The sequence below is a fragment of the Polyodon spathula genome, chromosome 23 (assembly GCF_017654505.1).
Source record: "Polyodon spathula isolate WHYD16114869_AA chromosome 23, ASM1765450v1, whole genome shotgun sequence".
NCBI lineage: Eukaryota > Metazoa > Chordata > Actinopteri > Acipenseriformes > Polyodontidae > Polyodon > Polyodon spathula.
In genome coordinates this window covers 4,277,790-4,301,876 of record NC_054556.1, presented here as the reverse complement: position 1 = coordinate 4,301,876, position 24,087 = coordinate 4,277,790, and the positions used below count along the sequence as shown (strand labels likewise).

General features: G+C 39.1%; 1 protein-coding gene across 1 annotated transcript; it reads right to left on the bottom strand.

The window, feature by feature from the left end:
* Window positions 1-2,961: 2,961 nt before the first annotated feature.
* On the bottom strand, window positions 2,962-23,859 carry efcc1 (EF-hand and coiled-coil domain containing 1). Its single transcript, XM_041225550.1, has 8 exons — window positions 22,754-23,859; window positions 21,932-22,347; window positions 8,006-8,124; window positions 7,205-7,340; window positions 6,099-6,264; window positions 4,254-4,412; window positions 3,860-3,929; window positions 2,962-3,733 (listed from the first exon to the last, which is right to left on the bottom strand). Exons 1-8 carry the CDS (start codon window positions 23,438-23,440, stop codon window positions 3,600-3,602), a joined length of 1,887 nt encoding a protein of 628 aa, XP_041081484.1. The 5' UTR covers window positions 23,441-23,859; the 3' UTR covers window positions 2,962-3,599.
* Window positions 23,860-24,087: the final 228 nt, after the last annotated feature.

The following is a 24,087-nucleotide window of genomic DNA, read 5'->3' as shown; positions in this document are numbered from 1 at the left end:
TGTTTGCATTGTGAAAGGGAAATACGACTAATCATGGTAACATTTTGAGACTGATTTGCATGTTTTGAAGAGGGGGAGACGTTACAGCAAGCACTGTAGGATACCCGTATAAATTGGTCTTCCTATTTCATATGTGCAGTAGTAATTATCCTGCCTTGGCCATTTATTTCTACTATCACATTTCCCAATTGTGCACATATGCAGGATGGGAAATTCACAACATGTGCAGATACAGTAATAGCAGGGTAAGACCAGGAGTATTGGCAGACTTAGTCTGTTTGTGATATCAAGAGACTGTGTCTGCAGAAACCAGGATCTCTGATGTGAGAATGGAAAGTTTGAATGATGAATGTATATTGAGGACAATATGTACTGACACCAGTGTTGGTTGAGAGAGTGCTACACTATGAACTGGTAAAAGAGCTATCAAAACTTCAATGAGGTTTTGACAGGCAGAAAAATCCATAAAGGCTGTATTGCTTCAAATGCTTTTTTAGTTTGGTTTCTCCGAAGTGGTTCTCAGTTCTGTTGCAGCATTGCTGAGTTTTGTTGTACGACAGGATCTGCTAGCTTCCTCTAAATTCACGGTTGCTGTGGACTGATAACTGATTGGACATTGTTTTCGCAAAGACATGGTAAAGGCACTAGGAGACTTGTGTCACTTCTACTCATTACACATAATTAGCATACGTAAAAAGATAAGGCTGAAACTAGAGATTGTGGGATGGTAAGGAGTCTCTTATACCTGTGGGACACTGTGTGGAATCACATCACACCCCGTCAATATCTTCTGTGTTTCAGTGTGACAGGATATTGGTTTGATTGATGTAGGAAAAACGAAGCCGCTGTAGCTATTTAGAAAACATTTCAGAGCCAGACAATAACAAGATGAAGTGCAATGCCAATGCAGTCAATCCCTGGGGAGACTTATTAATAATGATGAGAGCTTCTGTGGCATCTTCTGTATTTTATTACTTTTCTATTGTTTCCAGATGATGCCTGGAGGCAGTTCTGCACCTGCCCACTCATTAGAACAGAAAAGTGAGTTATGAGTTTGGAGGCGCAGACTAACACTTCAAATTCACTTTCATAAGAGCTGCACCCTACCAGACAGCCTGGGGCCCCCTGCGCTGTGAAATGACAGACAATTTAGCAAATTCCTTATTTGGTTTTGGGTAATTCTGAATATAATTAAATGTCCAGCAATGCATATAAAAGGCTGATAGATGGGTATTATGCATATTTCACACAATCTTCATCAAAGATTGGCACAGGAGCAATCACAGGCTTAAAAGATTTGGTGTGATTCCTATACATGTCCAGAATTATCAAGCAGTATAAAAAGGGAATAAAGAAAGTTTCGACTGAATAAAGTGGAATTTATTACTGTCATTTTCCAGATAAATTGCATTTGACTTGGCAGTCTTAGGTTACACATATAATTAGCACATGTCCTGTGTATGCATTACCTGTGCATACTGTGCAACGTGTATATTTATAAAATGATGCTAGTTGGATTTGGTATCTTCATTTGACACATTGACATTTGGCAGTGTTCAGTCTGGGTTAGTGTCGGTGCTGGTTGGGTTGTGTTGTTTACCTTTACTACCTTTAACGTAAGACTCAAGAAAGCAAGTAGGTTGGGAGTAGTTACTCCACATTGAGGTGATTAAACTAGACCCTAGTGTATTTGAAATCTAATCCTGCACCACTTCTTTTAAACTAGACCCTAGTGTATTTGAAATCTAATCCTGCACCACTTCTTTTAAACTAGATCCTAGTGTATTTGAAATCTAATCCTGCACCACTTCTTTTAAACTAGATCCTAGTGTATTTGAAATCTAATCCCTGCACCACTTCTTTTAAACTAGATCCTAGTGTATTTGAAATCTAATCCCTGCACCACTTCTTTTAAACTAGATCCTAGTGTATTTGAAATCTAATCCCTGCACCACTTCTTTTTTGGCTAAAGATGGTACAATACATTTTTTTTCTGTTGCATCTGATAAATACATCCCATACTGGAGTCACTATATTAAAAACATGCTATATTTATACACAAGTTTATCTTATCATGGGAGAGCAGTCTTTTAATCACTTGTAATGTTACCCTCCATGAATATGACTTGCATGGACTGCAATGGTTCTTTTAAAATACAGAAAAAAGCCACTGCTGTTCTTTGCAATCCAACTGTTGTCTAGGATTGATATTGGGGGATATCAAGAAGCCATATAATACCTGTAATGTTTGTTGTGCTGTACAAAGTCATATTATATATTTTTTTGTAATTAAAAACAAACACAGAGTCAACTTAAACAGTTATATACTTTATTAAAGAACTACCTACATGCTAATGCAAAAGCTTTAAGCTTCTTGCAGTTAATATGCAATTCTTTATTTAAAAGCCCCAACTAGTAGACATTTGAGCAGTTCTAAAACTGCATTCACTTCTCCAGATAGGTAAACAAGTGCATTATGTCTGAAAAGAATAAGGCTATATGAATCAGCACAGCTTATTTGTGTGTAACACAGTATTTATCGTAATGTAATGTACAGATTTTCTAAATGGAGAAAATATGGAATATATAATTGGATCTAGAATCAGATTGGATCTGATTTATTTCTGTTTTTCATAAAGATTTCATTTTAATTCCATGCTGTTTAATTGACATGGACCGAAGAATTAAAACTTAAAAAAATTAACCTATGTTCAGCCATTGAATTTGCATCTTTTAATTATTATACGATGAACCAATTATATGTAATTAAATATATAATTATGTAAAAGTTGCCTAAATAAATTTGCAGCTGAAAGAAATATCAACTGAAGTTTAAAAAGGGTTACTGTTTGGTAGCTTGCTACTCTTAAAATAATCTATGCAGGTAATATCACATATTTAATAAAGGTGATCTTTTATAGATTTCCTGTGACAGCATATTCAGAGATTACATTACATTTTAATACTAATAACAGTTTAGTGCTACACAAGCGGATCTATTTTAGGGTTTCACAGAGACAGCAAAGATATTGAAGTATTACTACTTCTAAATACGGATGGTAAAAAGGGTTGGATTTTACACTGCCCTATAAGCTGTAAGTAATTCCTAGTTTTTTCTACTGAGACTGCTGGTTTTTAATATTAAATGAGCAATCCCGCTTGTCACAAAGGTAATAATTACACCCTAATGAAAAGCAGAAAATAGAAAAACATACATGAGCCCACATGCTCTTCTCCGCTAACAGGGCATTAAATAAGGTGCATACAATATTATTTACAATTGTTTTCCAAATGGCTAATGCAGCACTCTTGTGTTGCATGCATTGAAGTATTTCTGAATAGACACAAAATCACACCTGCATTAGTTTCAGGTTGCAAAGTGTGTACCAAAAAGTAATTTAACACAAACTTTGAGCAGACAAGATAGCGAGGCCCTCTGTCCTGTCGTCGTGTTATCAACAGGCTGACTTTTATTGAGAAGTACTGGTATAAAATACAATTCTGAACTCGGGCACCAATGGGGTCAGTGTTTCTTGGTTTCATGGTCTTCAAAGTGCTTGCAGAGAATATGCTTGCAGACCAGCAGGTGGTGCTCCATGTCAACATGAGATGAGAAGTGGATTTGACAAGGACTGGTGACTAGGAGTCCTTTCCAAAGGAGTGTTGGTTAACAGCTCACAAGCTGCTAGTTCATGGTACAGGGCATTGAGAACCTCCAAAATGTGAGCCTTTCCTACAAGCAAAACCCCAAAACACACTTCAGTTATTTTTTGTGTTCACAGGGAGTATGATTTTAGAAACCCCACAATCACAACTAACATTGTAGAAAAGTTTGTAATTGGAGACCGACATTCCTTACCATGCTGTGGGTCACTGCAAGATTCCAAAGTGCTCAACAATATCTTCCCCAAAGACCTCCGCGAAACATTCTGAAAACAATGTACATAGTATTATGGTTTCTTTTAAGTACCCTAAAACAAATAAATGTTGTAGTGTCCCATGAAAACACAACTGTCACATCTGTGATGCTGCTGGTCAGTTGGCATGGTACACAATAACCAACTACTGCTGTCCCTTAAATGGGCACCACAAAGCTAAAATAAGATTCCTTGGCAGACCACACAAGCCATATGCTGCAGGAATAATTCTGATGCATAACCCATGCATTCTTTAAGTAACAGGAGCATGATGAGTACTTTGTTTTCTGCACTATCCCCAAGGTGTGTTTACAGGAGAAAGTGCCCACTACTGACCAGGTCCCTAAGCTGTTGCAGGAGCTGAAGCACATCCATGAGCTTCTCCTCCACCAGTGACAGACGCACTCTCTCCGTCTCCAGCATCTGCAGCTCCATCTGAAGCAGCTCTGTCTCCTCGGCCTTCTGCTGCAGCTCCAGCAACAAAGAATCCTTCACCTGCAGAGCAAGGGAGGAAATGTGATTAGCAGCCTGCCTTACAGCAAGGATACAAGAGCGGAGCGACTCGCACAAGGGATTGGGTAAACCAGTTCTCAGCATTGCTGCAAGCTCAGAGTTATAAAAAAAAACCAAATGAACCCTGTTAACCAATGGTGATGCATTGGGTGGCAATGCAACAGTAGTATTGTAACTGCTGCTTAGCTAAATTAAGACCTGCAAGTATGCTGCATTATCATTGCAATGGTTGGATCCTTCTTGTTACTCTGTAGAAAGTGTCAAAAATCATGGCATCAGAGGTTTCTGTCACTTGTAAAGGAGTGTTGAACTTTGCAACATTCTCTTGGTGTTGGTGCGTATGTAGAGAAATTCAAATGCTGTTTTTGTGCTTTTAATATCTGAGGACAGCAAAAGCAGCTAGTCTCCCTGAAAGAGTTTGTACTCAATCCCTTTGAACATCTCACTAAACCTCAGGCTTGTTTACCACTGTCTACACGGCTGTCAATCCATCTGAATTGATGGCATAGGCATTGCTGCTTACCCCCCTTACTGTTTTTATCATCCTTTTATCATATGGGGGGATGGGAGGGTGAACCCCAGGGGAAACATAAAGTCATGCAGTTATGTCATTCTTTAACACGATTACAGATCCATGGTATGTTTGTGGTGGTGCAGTAGAAAGAAGGACTTGCAGTGCGTGGCCTGAAATCTGTTTTTGGTGGATATGGCTACAGAGATAAAAGCAGCTTTTTTGAACAAAAAGCTCAGTAGAAGGGATATGGAGTTTGGAGGAGAGTGTAGCTGTAGTTATATCCCGGGCAAAAAAAGTCTGAGCAGAGGAATTGCAGACCAAATCAGTAATTCTAAAATAGCTGTGAATACTATGGTAATTGATGTGGACGAGTTCACAACACTGAACTAAGCTTTCACCTTCATGACCTTTGCACAGATTAAACTCAAAAAGGAGTTCCCACACTTTGAATTCAATAGTTGTATACACCCAAGCGTTGGACATTCAGGCAGTTAAAGTATGCGTTATTGCATGCTCCGAACCATACCAATCTGAGCAGTCTATATGGGCTGAAACTTAGAGTTGTGGGTGGGCTATGGAGGAGCTGCTCTTGTCTCCAGGCACAGATGCTGGGTGGGCAGCCTATTCTAGTTGACCCCTGGCAGGAAGTAAGATAGGATACTGCTTTCAACCTCTGATACAAACACAGCGATTAACAGGCAAGATTAGGGTAACAAGTGTCTGATAAAACCTGTATAGAAATCTGCCCTGTCCTCCTTATCCACATGTACACCTTTCAATTAGATGTCTTTTTCAATGAAGACATTGACTCTCTAATGAGCAAAGACTACTGCTTGCTAGTTGGGTAAATTAATGAACTAAGAAACACTTGCCTCTTTAACGGGATTGGATAACTTTGCTGTTAGTTGTTTGTTTGTCTATTTTACTGGGAGAGCACACTTGTGATATATCCTATTTCTATGGGGCTCTGATTTCAGACGCCTTTTAATAGTACTCCTCTATTCCATAACATATCACTTAATAGAGGCAGCAGAAGTTTTAAATTTTGATTACTAAGCTCGTCAGACAGCAGGCTTTCACGTGTTGGGGGTAAAGCCGTTTGCATTACTGAAACATGTTTTTTTTTCTGCATAAAATTCACTAGCAATGTTTACCTGGTCCATGTCCATCTCCATTTTCTTGGCCTCGCTCTCTTTCAGCTCAAGTTGCTTTGTCAACTTTGTAACTTTGTCCAAGAGCTCCACGACTGCGCTCCTGCTCTCTTCATTCTTAGCACCACCGAAATGTGACAACAGCCTCTTCATGGTTTTATCATCGCATCTGAGAAACAAGGCACAGATCTTTTAAGTGTCAAGTTAGTCTCTTAAGCACACTCGCAAATGATTTCTCTGCGGTGAAGAGTCACATTGGGAATGTAACTTATTATTATTATTATTATTATTAACAAGGCAAAGGGGGTCAGTGCCAATTCAGTTGACTTGAACCCAGGACATGGTAGAGAGAGATAGTAAGGATTCAAACAAACAGCACAGGGATTGTGTGGACAATGACCATTGCAGTCACCACGGCATGCATTCACATTCATGTTCCATAAAAGAGTGAATGCCTTGTGTGACTTGCTTATCTGGTCCTGTAGTTTGAGTAGATACAAAATGCTTGAGAGGTTTCTTGAAATAAATCCTGAACACAGGACGGGTTCATTGGGACGGTGGGGAGATATGATTTTCGTTCTCACTGGAGCTCCTCAACCGGGACAGCTGTTTCTCTCTAAACATGGAGCTACTTTGACCCAGAAAGCAGAGGTTCAATAAACTGTGAAGTGGTTCTACTTTTTTTCCAGGAAGGTAATGTAGCTAGCAGATATTAATCCTTCTCAAACTCAGTGTCTGCTTCCTTGCTAGGGGTCATTTTCACTAGTTGGTTTACGCTTAATTCAAGCCCCTTCCGGTTAATCAGTCTTTACATGTCATTTCATTGAACCAGTAGCTGATAAAACAATATGACAAAAAATGTACTGATCACAAACACATGCTGAGCAAATAGAGCGGTTCCAAGTTTTACTGTAAGCCTAATAAGGCTTTTTGTCTAATTATAGTTATACTGTAAAGTAAATTTAGTTGCATTTTGACTTCTAACAAAAACTATAGATTATCCTTGCAGGCGAGCAAACCCATTAACAGAGACATATTGGGAAGCCCTGGGCTATACAGAGCAGCCCTGGAGCACTGAAGTGGAACCCGAGCCAGTGGTGAAGACGTACCCATCCCTGCAGCAGGACAGCCTGGTGAGGATCCTCTTGACCTCGTCCACCTGGGATTGCTGCTCCCCCATCCACTTCTCCTCCTCCTCGTCTGAGGCAGCCTGGCCCTCCACAGAGCGGAACAGCTGCTCTTCCACTGGACACACAACACCACCCAGCGTTCATTAGACACCGAGCTATGACTTGTCAAGAGCAATCCAATGGAAATCTGCACTTGCATTTCTTTATTGATATCCAAGCCTGTTTTTCTTCATTTGTGCTTCACTAACCTGTACGCAGGGTCAGGCTCAATTCCTGTTTTTAAATACCAATTCCAGGCCCAGTTCCTTTTAAAAATCGGTTTCCAATTCCCGTTCCCTTTGAATCGATTCCAGCACATCACTGATCAAAAACTGAAGTCTCTCTTAGTCAATTTAAATTGGCTTCCAATGATGTTTCTAAAATGTCAATTCCCTTTCCTTTGAAAGGAATTGGGGTTTGATTTTAAAAAGGAACTGGAAATAGAATTGGAATTGAAAAACAAGACTTGATCCCAACCCTGCCTGTACGGCACAGCTCAATATTTAGTTTTTTTTTTTCTTGGTGTGTAGAAGTGTTAGGTTCAGTCAGTGAAATAGCAAGGAAATGACGACTATGTTTCTAATCCCTAGTACTGAGGAGAGATGTCCAGAATTGTAGCATTTTATGGATAAAAGCACCTTACCTTCAACTCTGTTTTTACTTATCTTCACTTCTAAACTGATTTTAGTACATATAGCTGTGCAATGTTGTAACTGAGAGTAAAATATCAAATATCCTTACTGTTGTCAGGTGATATCTCTGCACGGCCAGTGGGGGACCTCCTATCCTGCAGGGTGGCAGCACCACTCTTCTGCTCCAAGCGGTTGCATGGAGGGAGCTGAAGCTGGATAACCTCTGACCTGCATATGAAGAGTTTTAAAAAGTAAATATTTTATTTTACCTTGCTTACAACGAGTCTTATTCTGAGTTGCAGAACATAAATGTTCTGCCAAAACATTTGACAGTGATTTGCTGTAACTCTTTTGCAGGCTATTAATTCTGAATGTGTTACGTGGTAGCAGGTAGATCTGTTGAATTGAAAGGTACAGGTATTCAGGACCAGTTCTCTCTGACGTGGCCATGTGGCTACTCTCTGTGATCAGTTTTGGTAGGTTAGCTGTGTGGTTTTAAGTAAGAGAGCCAATCATAACAGTCGTGATGTTCAAAGATGGAATCACTACTGGAAAAACTATTAATTGACATTAAGCTCATTTTGTTTGTCAGATGCACACATTCTAGCCAAAATATAACCGAATACCATGACATCTGATTCCACTTATTTCAGTGGCTTGCCAGAGGTACAAACTCGAGACTCTCTAAATAAGTGCAAACTAATGTTGTTCTGCTGAGGCACGTTTTAACAATCAATGTGTGCCATTTTAGGGTAACAAAAATAAACAAGAACCGGTAATCGTTTTATAAAAGTCTGTAATAAAGTTTTAACAAAAACATAGACATTGAATACTTTCTGAGGCCAGACAGATTAAATGTTTTAAAAAATATATAGTGCAAAAAAACCCTTTCATGCATCTTGACTATTTCACGCTGTTTTTTTAAAGCGTGCAAGCACATTGTTTGTTTTTTTTCCTGAGATTTAGTTAAAATATAAAAGCTCAATAATAAAGCCTTGTGAAAGTCTTTTAGAAAATGTCTGGGAGGATGTGAATGGCACACAAACAGACACTCAGGCAACGTTTCCATAGAGACACTCAAGCACCTCACATTCATCTTAAGCTTTTGTGCTGCTGGAAAATGAACTGCTCGGGCTGCAAAAAAATGAGGTCACAGGGTTCGTCAAGTGATGGGTCCCAAAAGTACTGCCCATGACTAAATGGACTTTAATTGATGCCCCACTCATTGACAGTGAGGCTGCTGTAAAGTACACGGAATAAAGTTTATGGTAATGGAGGGAAAATAAAACTTTATAACTAATAGTTTAAAAAAAGTTGGAACTTTATATTTTAGTGAAACATTGGAATTTGCTTGAATGTTTGTCTAAGTGGTTTATTCAAAGGTATACGCCTAATAGAAATGCTTAGAATTGCAATTCACTTCTGGCTACTGCTGATGCATCATGAGGAACAGCTCTTACGAGTGAGACAAAAAAAAAAAAAAAAAAAAAAATCAGAGAGAAATGTTGAGAACCTTCCGAGTCAGGTTCAATGGGAGTTCAAAAAAGTAATCTTTTAAAAAGCCACATCTGAGCTGTTTACATGTCCTTAAAAACAACCATTAGTAATAGAATAGTTATATTGGGCAGTCCATTAAAACAGCATTCGTCTATTCTCCTTAAAGCCCCTCACTCATTGAATAAAAAGATCACCATATTGGGCAACTGACTTTAAAATTATGCAAGATGACAGTCTACCTTCTATTCACATGTTCAATACTCACAGTCCAGTCTATATTGCTGTAATATTTTCCATAGTAATAGATATCATGAATGATTTAGTTCAGATTACTCTTCATAAGACTCTATTTTAATGATCTAAACAGCAACTTAACAGCAATGTCCTTGCATGAATTGCCCAGATCTTTTGCTGACTTCTTTCCACTGTGTTTTTTTAAATGTTTTTATTGCTTTTCGTGATGTTAATAATGGGGTCAGTTAATCATCCCACCAGAAGAATCATTATATAGTTAAAGGGATGGTGATATTTTGAAAAAAAACTTTATGGCAGTTTGAGAACGAGTGCACATGTGCACAAGCTATTTTTCCACAGAAAATCGGCCAAAACGGAAAGTCAATCCCCCATCTGCGATCAGTTAGCTATCTTCATCAGGGGGTCTTTCTCTTTTCTAGTTCCTTGGGTTTTTTTTAAGTCCCTGATACCAGTGCTGTAACTCTTTCCAGTGTCATAGCCATTTCCTCCACTTAATGTTATCCTAATAAATGACAGAGGCAGGTCAGATGCCGTTTTTCCAACCAAGCTGATGGTTTGTGGTTGTCTGTCTATGGGGTACATTCAGGGGATCAAACTAAGGAAGCTCTTTTCTGGCTATTATTATTAAAAGAGGTTAGGAAATCACACAAGCAGTTAGGGCTCAATTTAAGTATTAGAAATGCAGTGCCTTTTGACAGACCATAACACCCTTATCTTTGTAGCTGGATGTGTGCAGTGCCTCAAGCCATGCTCCAGCATCCAATCACAGAGGTGGATTGGGCTGGCCCTTGACCTAAACTCTGTCAAGCAGCTGTGGGATGCGATTCACTGGACAGGAGGATGCAGAGAACAGATGATCACCACCTTGAACACACTAAAGGTGAGCTACTAGGTCTTCTCCAGGAAGAACAAGGAACTTCAAACTGAAGAACATCATGGCTATCAGCATAGGGGTGCTCCCACACTAACTTACACACAAAATATGTGAAAGTAGCACCAACATACCCTGAAAATTATAAAAGAAAGAAGTGATAAAAAGTAGTGATCTTGCATGCTTCGTCTGTGGTGTGATCTACCTGGATAGTATCTGCAATTGTCCAAATGTACATACAAAGTTTTGTTAAACTCAGACAGACTGTCCCCAAGATATAACCTTCATTAGTGTCATCAATCACAAGAAAGTCATGCATAAGTAGATTCTGAGAACTATTTCTGATAAAGGACACGTTTGCTGAGTTTCACAGCAATTTCGACTGGGGGACACAATAAGCATAGGACCCACACGAGATGTAAGCCTTCTGCAGAAAAAAAAAAAAGTTTGACCTTTTTCTCTTCTTAAGGGATTCTTAGATTTCTACTGCAGTATTGATTTTTTCCAGGGATTCACTGTGCTGTTATTTGCAGTTATTAAGATAGATATTTCATGAGTCTGTTCCATTATTTCCTCACTCAACTGAATTTCTCCAGTCTCCTTTACTTTGCAAAGGCTGAAGTGATATTTTAAAATGTCAGAGGCTGATTACTGTACCATACAGACATTTAACTCGCATATCCTGCATCCCATCATTGATCGCCTGTCTGCATGCTATCCAAAATGTCTTGGTACGGTGAAAAACAACTTTTTTGTAGCCAATTTCATCCTCTTTTTTTTCTGGAGACTTGATGCCTGTCTGAAAGCAGAAACAGATGTTAAATTACATTGGAACCCATTACATTTCTGCTTCAGTCACTGCACTTGCAGGCATTTCCATCCTGGCTGTCTGTCTGGTGAGATCAATAAACAGGGCAACTCGACAGTAAACCTCACACATTTATATCCAGTTATTTAGGCTGAATGAAGGCTGCTATATTCTATTCCAAAAATAGTAGCTTTGAATTAGACACTCTTTCTTTTATCTTCATGTTTTTACTACAGGTATGTGACACTGAAATGTAGAAGGAGCTGGTTTAGAAAATACGGTATACAATTGCCTCATCACATCTTATACATTATTTTTAATTTAATATAACATCCACATCACTGTATCTAACCACATTAGAGTGATATAATCTGATTTATTCATGGGTGTGTCTGCTATGGAATTTGCTAGGCTGCCAACATAAGTCCTAATGGCAATGCTCAGAATGCTCAAAAACAATGAGTTTCATATTAGTGGCTTGTAAATGAACTCATACAGATATAGAAACGCTAATAGAAAATAACATCTTTTTGTTTTATTTTATACAGAGCCTAAATTAGAAATCCAAGTAAAATAGCCACCCTTTAAAATGATGTATCCAATAATTTCAAGCGTAGGCGGTCTCTAAGCAACATGTAATAAGTTATCAGTCACTGAGAATGTCCGAACACACATGAATCATGTAGCTGTCAAGCATAGGTTTGGTAAAACTGCTTTTGTTATTGGATCCCATTTCCCAGTCAGGACAGGGAATGTCTTTCATGTGTTACCTTACTCCATGGGTAACACACACAGATCAAGGGGACACATTCCTAAACTGATAACCCTCAGACACATCTCAGCACCTCTGCTTTCAAGAACGAGTCTGTAGGTGAAAGAGGTGGAGGGGGATTAGATCCTTAAAATTGTATCACATGCTAGGAAGAAATCCAACAATAAATTTAAAAAAAAGAGACTGAAACACTCTGTTTATCCACACAAAACTGTCCGCTGTACCACTGACATTCTCAAAACAAAGCTTTTTGTTTACGCGCGGGACATTGTCACGTCAATTAAGCAGTGAATTAATTGGGAAAGGAGTGAAAATACCCAGACATACAGTGGTGGTACTCTTGATTTCCAGGACTCACAGTTGTGATGTATAAACATGTCCTGAAACTCCATGGTCTGCAATGAAAATGTGTTGGAGTTGAACCAAGCATGGTCTGGCAATGAATAATCATGGGAAACCATAGCTGACCATGTTAACAGTTGATAGGTTAACTATTAGAAAAGCATGATGGAAAGATGACACAAACATCCTGGTGTCCCTGTCAAGCTGTATAGTATCACTGAAAAGACAAGAAGTGTGGGCATGATTCCCAAAATACATTACTCAAGGTATATCGGGCTGTGGGCTGTGCTCAGGACTGTCACATGCAGTCCCTGTCTGCTGTTCATGTGTGTAGGTGGAGAGTTCACAAGCAGTATCTGAATCTCCTTTTTAGAAATCATTCTTTTCCTTTGTGCTGTTTAACCTTTGTTTAGATTTGAAAGAACTAAGACACATTTTGTAACGGTGGTTCATTTGGCAAAGAGTTTACAACAACTAAAAAGTCTGTGGATAAGCAATGAGACCAGCCAGAGAATCCATAGTTTTTTGCCAGTTTGGTGCCATGGGCCCAAACAATTCCAAAACCCCTAATCCATCAATAATCTCTTTGTTATAATCTCTTTGTAATTATACTCTGCTCATTTGTTGTGCGTGTTTTAGTGTTTTTATATTTCAACTGTAATAATGATAATCGTATACAGTACATTTCCTTCACTATATAGTGGAATCAATGTCCAGTAAATTATAATGATGCTATATAACACAATTAAGTCTGCTGTTGTTTGTACTCATTTACTACACTACCGGTACAGGTAAAGTATATTGTCCTGTTTTTTTCTCTGCACAAATGCATTGCTGCTCTGCAACACAAAAGTAACCATAAGAACAGTGACTTAAGAGAACAAGCGCAGGTAAAAAAAGAAGCAAAAGGGATATTTGTCAGATCAATGCAAAACATTTCAATATCCATAACTTTTTAAAGTACTAAATGTATAATTTACCTGACGATAAGGACACTTCATTAAAGTCTATAAACAATACAAATCCATTAAGTTTGAAGCTATTTATAATAGGCTACATAGTACACTGCCACATTTATACAACAGGGAGCGGTTGCTTTTAAGCGATGGCTGTTCAGGCTGTTTGTGGTTGGAGTGTGAGGACGCAAGGCCATTTCCTCTGTTTATCACAGAGGTCTGGTGCAGCACATGGTGCGGTATTCTAGAGCGGAACCACATTTGTAGCCTGGGGGCTACTCTCAATCTGCACAGCCCCCATTGAGCGGCTATGAGAGTTCTTAATACAAAAGGGGATCTGACAGCCATGCGAATTAGAACAAAAGCTGATTAATAGACACTGTTATACAGGCCCTAAACAGCTTTCCATTTCTGGAAAGCAATTTCGTTTATTCTTTCCTTGCAGTCCAGATACCATGTTTAGAAAATGAACAACAGGGACGCGCCACTTTCTCCTAAAGCGTGCCTGCCAGTTGATAGTGGATAAAGCCCTGATTTAATACCAATGATGCCACTGCTTACTAAACAGCACCTGCCCTCCCCCTGCAATGATAATCATTTTGTGGCTTACAATTCCTCTTCAAGCTGTGTAAAGAGAGAGCCCCCGCTTCCAATTGTCTGTTGCACCTGCATCTTAAAGAGAAACACAAACAAGGGACAGTGTTAAGTGACAATCGACAGTGACTTGTTCCATGTTACTGGAATTGATGTTCTTGTAATTAGACTGAACAGCAAACAATGCTCTTTAGTTCTTTTCGGATTCTACATAAAAATTAAAGCGTACATTTATATTCCTAGATGTAAATTACAGCTGTCTTGATATTACCCATCAAGTCCACATAAGCATACACAAAATCTATAGCTTTGTCACTGTAAATGTTTCTGGCAAGACAGTACTACTTGTACAATGTATATTTATTTTTATAATCAGGAACTAATTGTATATTGCTTGGCCAAGAGATTAGAAATGATAGCTTGTGTCACATACTGGACACCTGAGTGTCTTAAGACCACCTTAGCAGCAGGTAGTGTTCAGAGCTGGGTTAACCAGGGACAGGCCTTTGGCTGTCCCTTTGCCTGAGAATAAAGCCGCTACCAAGTAGATAAGCATATGTGCTGTACTAGGTCTTTAATTCTGTGTTAGATATTTTTGTCTTTTGGGTAATGAAACTGTGCTCTAAATAAACGCAGACAATTATAAATCAGTGTCACCCGAACTTTATAGCGTCACGGTTTTAATCAAGACCCTATAAACATTTTCAAAGGAGGCACGTGGTTTGCATGCATGTAAATATTTGCATGGCACAAACATCCAGCATGGGTGTAAAAAGGACATTTAGGCACCTGCCTCAACCTTATTAGGACATTTTATTATTAGAAGGAGGGGAGGGAGGGTTTGAACTTTACAGGGCTGTCCAAGTTTATGAAATTTTACATAAGAGGTCGAGATCTGCTGAGCCAGAATTTATGCGAGTTGGACAGTGTGGTAGGGAGAGGGAAGTCTACCAAGAAGTTTTGAAACAAGTACAAGAACAGCAGCGCCACGAAAAAAAGAAAGCCGTGGTTTGGGGAAACTCTCTCAGTCCCCAGTTATAAACAAGGATCCCTACATTGTAAATACAGTATTTTGGAAAGGTGGCAGGTATTAATAAATTGGTAGCAGCATATCTTAACTTATTTTTGTAAAGGGTCATTCTATTTAAGTGACATCGGTGATGATTTTACTCAATCTGATGAAGACCTAGTGGTCGAATTGTCATTGTTTTGTTTTCCAAAGCTGACTTGATTAAATACATTTCTGGACTTTGTCTGAGAGAGGAGTGCGGTCAATCTGTATTTCGTGAATGTATCTTTTTTTTTTTTGTGTCTATGCACCTCACCAGTTGTTGATGAAGGCCACACCTCTGAGCGTAAGGGGTATTACTAAAGACAGGAGCTAAAATATGCTTAGTAATGGGTGGTGGGGATAGTTTTTGTGTTCTTTTTACTTGGCAACATGTTTACGCATTCAACTGTGTTGTAAGATCAGTAAAGTGTATCATTTGTTTATAGTCACTATTAAAACAGTTGTTTTATTATGTTAAAACATGTCCAAAACCAGATATTATAATATTATTTATTATAAGTAAAGAAAATGAAACTGGATTTAGTGGGGTTTTTTTAGTCCTCCTCTGGTGATGGTGAGGCCCACAATGCCACTGATCTCTAATAGACGCAATAAAGATCCTATAAATTCACCTTAGAGTGTTCTGATGTGTGTCCCTACAAGACAGGGGATATTTAGACATGGCCATTCTGCCATGAAATGGAAAACAGAGGCCTCTGGTTATGCTAACTATTGTGAACATTCTTCAGTTAGAAACTAAAACTCTGATCTTTGCAGACAGTTTGAACCCCAAACTCTTAAAGGTGTAGTGCCAGACCCTTATGATCCAATTCCCTTCAAATTCAAGGTGCTAATGATTTTGCAGCATACCAAGGATACTTTAGCAGGCATGTGAATGTAATTAAAGACAGCAGTCACAGGCCCATCATGCAAGCTTGAGCTCTAGTAATTTCTAGTAAAAGCTCTTTCCCTTTTATAAGTATCACATGCCTCTTGGCTCTTCATTGCAAAAATCACAGAACTGCTGAATGTAAGTCTCTGGCAGTGAGCGGCCAGAAGCTTTGTAAAATTTTGTTTTCTGAGAGAAGGAAAGAATGAATGAAAGAGCATGGAACAGGGTGGGGGGGGGAGCCCATGTCTCTCATGTGGCCCTTAAAAATGCCTGCTTTTGAGGAATAGAACCAGCGAACAAACAGTTTGTTCCTTCATCCAGATGGTAGTTCTCTTTTTTTACCTCTCGCAATGGCTTCCATTGTTTCCAAGAGTAACCCATGTTTTTTCATCAGTCACTCTCTGACTCTTTGATTTAAAGCCTCACTTTTCCTGGGTCAAGAAAGGCCCACAAGGATGAAAGAAGGTGACACTTTGCTGGCCTCTCTTTTTCTGTTCTTTCTTTTTCCCACCACCTCCCCCTCTCCCTGATAGCCAAGAACAAGAAGCCTCTCCCTTTTATCCTTCCCGTGTACCAACTCAGAACATTCTCAGTAGAAAACCAGTGATGCAGTGTTAAGAGGGGGCTTACACTGTAGTTTGTCTTTTTTGGGCAGCTTCAATAATCTGCCATCTCAAAAGCAATTATTATTCACCTTTGTATTACAAAGGGAGTTCGATATTAGCAGGACAAAGCTAGTGCATCTTTCTTTGTACATGTTCGTACACAGCAGTAATGCAAAATAACAAAACTGTAAAAATGTATATTTGTTTGTGTGCCTTTATATTTCTTATAAAGGATAGGGGCACCATATTTTGTGTACACTTGGCATATTTAAGTTATCAGGTTATAAGGTGTAGAACTTGCTGGTGTAAAGACAACACGATTTATTCTCTACGTGCTCTTTGACATTCTGTACTTGTGATTTTGTAAGTTTTTTGTGACAATTCCTGAATGATTGTAAATATGGCTTGTCAAACAATAAACATAAAAGCCGGCTGGTGGAATACTTTTCCATGCAAGAATGTTCATTTTCTAAGAGGACTGGCACATGCCAGAGTGAGGAAGTTAGGTTCCAAAGGGTTGTGCTGGGCAGAGCACCGTGGTCAAAAACCTTGACCTTTATTTTTTTTAATAAAGGCTGTCAAATCAGCAGTTTTCTCATATCAGATGGAAATTGAATTTACAGCATCCTTCCTGCCGTGAAGTGATGCTGGGGTTATTTTTATGACCAGGTTTTGTCCAGAGACACATAGTGCTTTATAAAAAAACAAAAAAACAATGGCTAACATATTGGTCAAGATTCATCACGCAATGTGCACCATTTCTATTGAGAAAGGAAAAGCACACTCGGAATGTTACAAAAAACATGTAACAAACAACTTAAGTACTCTTTTGATTCTCAAATGAAACTGCTGAGTTGGTTTTTTATACTAGTTTAGCAGCTTTTATTTATATGTATTAAACAAATCTACATTTTGTGGCTAACAGAACATATTTTGTGGATGTGGCTCTTTAGCTAATTTGTACAGCTTGTGGCTTTAATCCTCGTTCATCACTGAGACACAACTCATTATTGCTAGACTAAACATTAACTAGGAACTAGTAACTTGTCATCATATCTTATATATGCTTTGTTTTAGGCACAAATACTTATTTTTGAAGCTTGGTAATTTGACGGTTTCCTCCTGAGTAAGTTCTGTAATTGAGTAAATTACATGTTTTGTGCAGGCTTAATTAAACAACTTGACATTCCATCGAAGAAAACAGAACTCCAGCCATGAAGTGCATTATATGCTTATGATTTTAAAAAAGAATACACTTGTCTTTAAGATGTTCGTCAATTGTGTTACATAGCATTAACACTTTGGTTCAAAAAAATTCAGCAAATTACATTTTGATCACTGTGATAGCCCAACATGCCAGCTACACTATTACACCAAGACAAACCCGTGGTTGAGGATCTATTGAGCTTGACCAGCGGGGCAGTGGGTCTAGTTTCTGATTAGGCTCTCTTGCTCAGGTCAGGTGAACCCACAGGCACTTCCTGAAAGCCTTTAGATAAGTGAGCAGGAGTCGTGTTGAGCTTTAAATTCTTAGTTCATCATATGTCTGTTTGAAAGGTATGACCTCATGCTTTCAGATGATACTTTCCTGGCACATGCAGAGGTATCAAAAGGTTACAATCATTTGTCTCCAAACAGCTGCAAGTCTACTGGACTCCCTCCAAGAGTCTTTTTACCGTTCTTTCAGGGCATTTTGCTCTTCTCGTTGTATTCTCACAGAGATAACTCTCCCATCACTGGTGTCTAATGTAGCCTTGAAATTATTAGAGCAGATTATTTAGTTACAGACAATGCACATTAACGTTTTCCTAAGCCGTAACAGATGGCCTTTTTGGAAATCCTGTGCAAAATGCCATAACTCGACAGTGACATACTGCGAGCCGGCTGGATATTTCCAAATTGGGAAGGTGAGAGGAATCTGTCTGGAAGTTTACTTTCGTCTTTTCTAGCCTTCTCATTAAAGATGCAACACATCTTTCAGATTCCACTTTTTTCTCGTTTCTTTCTGTTCTGGTTTAACCTGGGCTGTTTTAGCCGTTATTTACACAAAGTTGTTAAATACTGGGAGTTTAGTCCAGAAAGCGTTTGTATCTCAAATCTGTCACCTTATGGTCTGCAGACAGTTGTCTGTGTTAACTGAGCTTCACGGCTGTCCCATACAGTAATTATCACCTTGATAAAAAATGACTGTTGTTTGAGAACTCTTCTGAAGTTCACTAATACTTGTTTGAAGCTCACAAACCTTTGCACTTTTTTGTTTTCTTTCTGTTGTTTCACAGGGCCGTCAAGAACTGAAATACTTATAGCTACTATAGATAGAAAAATACTGAGAGATAGATATAAAAAATACTTAATAGCTTTATACATATGGTTGCTGTAGATCTTCCATCACACATTGTTGTCATGGAAGCATGCCCTGCATCGTGGGCTGAACAGACTAGGCTAAACACTTATGTACACAGCAGGAAATAAAAGAATTAGACAGCTAGACAATTTATAAGATGTTAGAACTATTTATATAGTTATTATAAATCATGTTAATGGCAGGACGACAGTACCTGGAGGCAAGAAAAAATCCTTGAAGTCCAGGAAACATGGATTGCTTGGCATAAACACTACTGTGCAATAAATTTAATAGGGGAACTGAATTTTAAAACCGATTTCACTGCATCAGCAATAAGACCATGCTGATGACAGCACAATCTCCTTGCCAGCATGGCATATTGAACAAAATATAAAAAGATGATATCTTTGCAATAAGTTCACTTTTTTTTTTTATAAAATAATACTTTTTTTTTTTGGTATGTAATAATAATTCATTTAATTAAAATTTAATTGGAAATAATATTTTATTGAAAAGTGTTTACAGCTTTGGTGTTGCCTTCCTTAAGCTTCCAAATGAAACGCTTTCTTCAATTGTAACTTTTACCAGAAAAAGGCAACATGATGAAGGAAATGCTGCCCTTTGTTGTGCTGAGATCTTAATGAACAGTGATCCCAATTTCTGTTGAGTGCATTTGTCAAGACGTGAGGGTTCTCCCACAACGTGGCATAGCCATCACTTTGCTCCCTCCACATAAATCAAGAGGGGTGGAGGTTTCTGAAATAAGCACGCTGACGGAGACCCAAACTTTGGATATAAAATAGAAGGGTTTTGAGTTGTAAAGAATACAGCACAGGTGGGAATTATTGTGTGTTTACTGAATGTGAGTTCAAAATATATGAAGCAGCCTTACAAAATCACCAGACTTACAAAAGCTAAGGAAGTCTGTGTTATATTCCCAGGCAATACAGATTCCTCTGTGTCGATTTAGTCTTCTATAGGTGGATTTATATTTTTAAAAAGCATGTCATTTGAAACACCTAATCAGACTTTAATTGTGCACGTTTCTTGTTTTAATATACCCGTGGGCTTTGCTTAAGATTAACAGTGAAGCCCCATTGAATCGCTAATAAAATTGATCGCAATTTCCCCACTAGATTATTAGTGACCCTCTGTTTCCAGATGGAAAACAGTCAGAGCAGAACTCCTTCAGTTGAGCAGCCCAGCACTCGTTCAGAGGAATGCTGTTTATTTATGAAAATACGTAATTTCCAGAGCAAGGCCCGCCACAACAAGCCGTACAACCCAGCAGGGGTTGTGTTTACATACATGTTTATTAAATTGCTGGTATTTTATAACCCTGCTTTCGCTTCTTGGAATCTTATTTATTTGAACACTGCATGTGAATTCCATGTATCAGCGCAGGCTGTAAAGCATAATTATTTCTAAAATGGGGCTTTTTTTTTTTTTTAGAGACTGATATCTGACTCCCAGTAGGTAACAATTGCTCAGCTGCAAAACATCATATTTTGTTTTTTAACAGAAAAAAGTCCGCAAGCGCTCCTTTCATGGAAAGGAATGGGCATGTGCACAAAGGCTTAAGCGGCAGTTAATACCTGTTCAAATGAGCTGCAGAAATCAATCACAGTGTCAGAATACACATGTTGTTTATTTGACTATCTGCTTCACATACCATCCTTACCATTTACTGTAGGAGTGTCAGAACAATGCCTTTTAAATGAAACAAAGCTCCACAAGTCCTAGCTCGCCAGTCTCCCAGTTACAGTAGCAGAAACAAAACGCTTTATTCTTTTCCGCCACTCAGAGCTACAGCTTAGATCCGTGCTGGCTGCCATGGCCTTCACAAAACTTATTCTCCTCCACTGGCAAACTCAGGTACCTATAGTGAGAAGCGAATTCATTCAGCATGACCTGAACCCACTAATGATCACTTTCAAGGAACTTCTCCTGAAGAACTCGCTGCATCTTTTCCAGCATGACTCTTCTTGAAATAAATGAACAACTCAATTAATATGAACCTTAAAAAAACATCACAGGACTTTCTATGTTTATACTTAAGAGCTTTAAAGATATGTCATTCTACTTCATTATATATGATTACAATCATTTTTCTCGTATAGTTTTCAGAACATACACAGAGCAATAATTAAAGTAGTTTGTCTTTGTCGATACAGGAACTTCATGTGTGGTTCTAGGTTTCCAGCTGTGGTGTATCTGGCTGTATTTAGCTGGGAAAATTAGGCAGTGAGTGCTTTCCTGGGGACAGAAATATGAGGGCTGCTTGTAAACAGTATGTAATCAGGTTAATCCCACACCAAAAGACTGGGCTTCTCTGTATGATAAGTGAACTGCTACGGTTTCTCAATGCCCTGATATAACTCTGTCATAATAAAAACTGTTATAGATACGCTGCCTTAAACAAACATCATTTGAAATGCCAGATGACTGCGAACTTGTGCGTCACCACTGACCACAGCCTTATTAAAATGCTGTACTTTGAAGTTAGTCTTCAAACAATTTGCTGTGTAACCATTTAGTGCTTTGTAACAAAAACAAAGCACTGTGATAAAAGATATTGGACAGCAAGGCCCATTTCACAATTGAAGAACTGAGTAAGATATATATATATATATATTATACTGAGTAATATATATGTCAGCAGTCCATTTCAACATATGTTAAGTAACATTCATTGTGCTGCATTTTTAGTTTTTTTTTGCAAATCAATCACACATTATTATTTTTATGAATACTCCACCTAGACAGCTCTTATGTAAATGTAAACATTTACTGCCATATTGTAAAAGCATAGCAAACTATAGCAAATCATACTGAAAGACTGCTCAAAGAGAAGTGATAAATACATGTGCAAAGCATTTGCCAAATGCACAGTTGAAACATTTTCTCAAAAAGCAGAGGATAACAATATACATGCTGGTCAGTGGTGGTTGCCCCCACATAGTGCTGAACTTGTACAGTATAGTATTGCTAAGGTTGCCTGTTAGGTGTATGCTGGCTCACCAGCAGTTCAATTCATATTCCTCTTACCTGTAATAGTTGAGTTCAGACTCCAGTTGATGAACATGCCTCTGCAGCAGTGGCACGTGGTTGGCTTTGGCCTCCAGTTCCTTGACTTTTCCCAGGCTGCTGTGCACTGCCTGTCTGGCATCTTCCACTTTCTTCCTCATATCTGCCTGCTCCCTCTTGAGGTTTCTGTTGCAGTCCTCTAAAATAAACAGAGCCTCCTGCGACCTCCTCAGCTCCTTCTCCAGTTCCTGGTTGAACCTCATGGCCTCTTCGATCTGCCCATCCCTGGAGCTGCGGATCAGCTCGATCTCCTGCAGGAAACTCTGCAGGCACTGGATGTTGCTCTGGGTGCTTGTTTTGTGGTTCAGTCGCCTCCTGCTCGCTATGAAACAGCCTTCTTCAGCGCCATGGTTAGCGTGACTCTTCCACAACCCCACCTGTGTTACAGTTTAAAACAATGCTATGAATGTCAACCAAAACTGAAATTAGCAAAACAATTCTATTAAAAATCATTTCGACAGTTTACCTTCATTGGGCGTCAAGACAAAATATATATAATGTAATTGTTTTATTGTGTAGCCCATCCTGAACATTTCTCAAATAACAAAAAAAAAAAAAAAAAATTACTTTTTTACACTACTCAAAGATTGGCACAGTGATTACAGTCGAATCCTTTTTTTTTTTTACTCTTCTCAATAACATATGCTGTAACATTAATAATAATTAGTAGCTTCATAACGAAAGTATTGTCCCAGACATAGTCAATAGTAATCGCCATACCACCAGGTTTGATACTTTGTTTTATCAAACCTGGTATCTTGTGTGCAAAGCTCCCGCTCTCACCTCAAGGGCTAAGGATCGGGCATCACTGCTCTGAAGAGCAGCTCGCATGTCCTCTACAAGCTCCCTTAGACTTGCATTCTCATCTTCAAGTTTTACAATCCTGTCTTCAGCCTCTTCCAGAGCTACAATCTCCTCGTAGCATTCCCGGGTACAACTACAAGACCCCGGCTTCCTGCAATCCGATGCATGCCGCTCTGAGGCAGGGGAGGACCCCCTGCTCCCTCGCCCGCTTTCCCCGACGGACAGCGATTTTTTCCTCCGCCTTAGAGGGCTTCTGAGTCGGATCTGGGTCTCGATGTGCTCGCTCTCTTTGCCCACCAGCAACCTGCCGTTTTCATACTGGCACCCGGCTTTGGTACTGAAATAGCCGCAGAGTTTAGCGTGAAATTGCCTGAATGTAATCTCATCTGGTATGTCATCCAAAACACCAGCCCATTCCTCCAGATCATTATTCAGCCCCAAAACCTCACAGAGGATTTTAAAATCTTCAGCCGAGACCTTGCCTTCACCCAGACAGTCCAGATGATGAAAGATCTCTTGCAAGTACTGGTCCAAACCGGTGGCCAGAACTATAATTTCGTTTTCCACTCCGCGGTCTAAACCGTAATGGTAAGCCAACGTGCTGACAATCCACTGTGTCCTTCGGGCTGGTCTGCTGTAGGGATCGCATGCATCTGATTTATCCATATTTTAAAGTGCGATTGTATTTTAATACACTTTTAACTTTCAACTATAATGAATGATTTTTAACAGGCTGGAGTTGTACGCCGTCGCTTCCCATCTTCGGTTCAAAGCAATGCACCACACCACACCCTCTTGCATAGTCCCCCTTATTGATCCAGTTTCTCAGCGAGTAGGGTGGTATCCCTCATTCTTAGCCTCCAAGTACTGCCGCAAGAAGTTCAGACTATCAAAATAAAACTCAGCGTGTGTTTTGTGACGTCCGCGGAGAGGCTGGGCTTAATTTTTCTGTGCATATTTTATCACCCGAGATGTTGTCATATTACAGAACAGGTTTGCTTTGGTAGTGGTCTCATTTGTGATCCTCAAGTGCGTGATGCAAAGCTATAAAACAATATGATGTATGTGCATGCAGCGTTCCAAACGGGCGTTGTATTTAGACTGGGTAATTTATTAACGACATGCAAATACATGAGGCGTTGATCTTTAAACTGGAGTGGGATACATGATGTCATTTTGAATTGAAACATCAAGATACAACAGACAATTTGCAACAATTGCACCTCCTGCCACGCTACTTCTATGTAACTAGTTTAATATTCAGCCGGCTGCAATCTCAGCCTACCCCACAGTATTCAGTGCATTGCATTGTC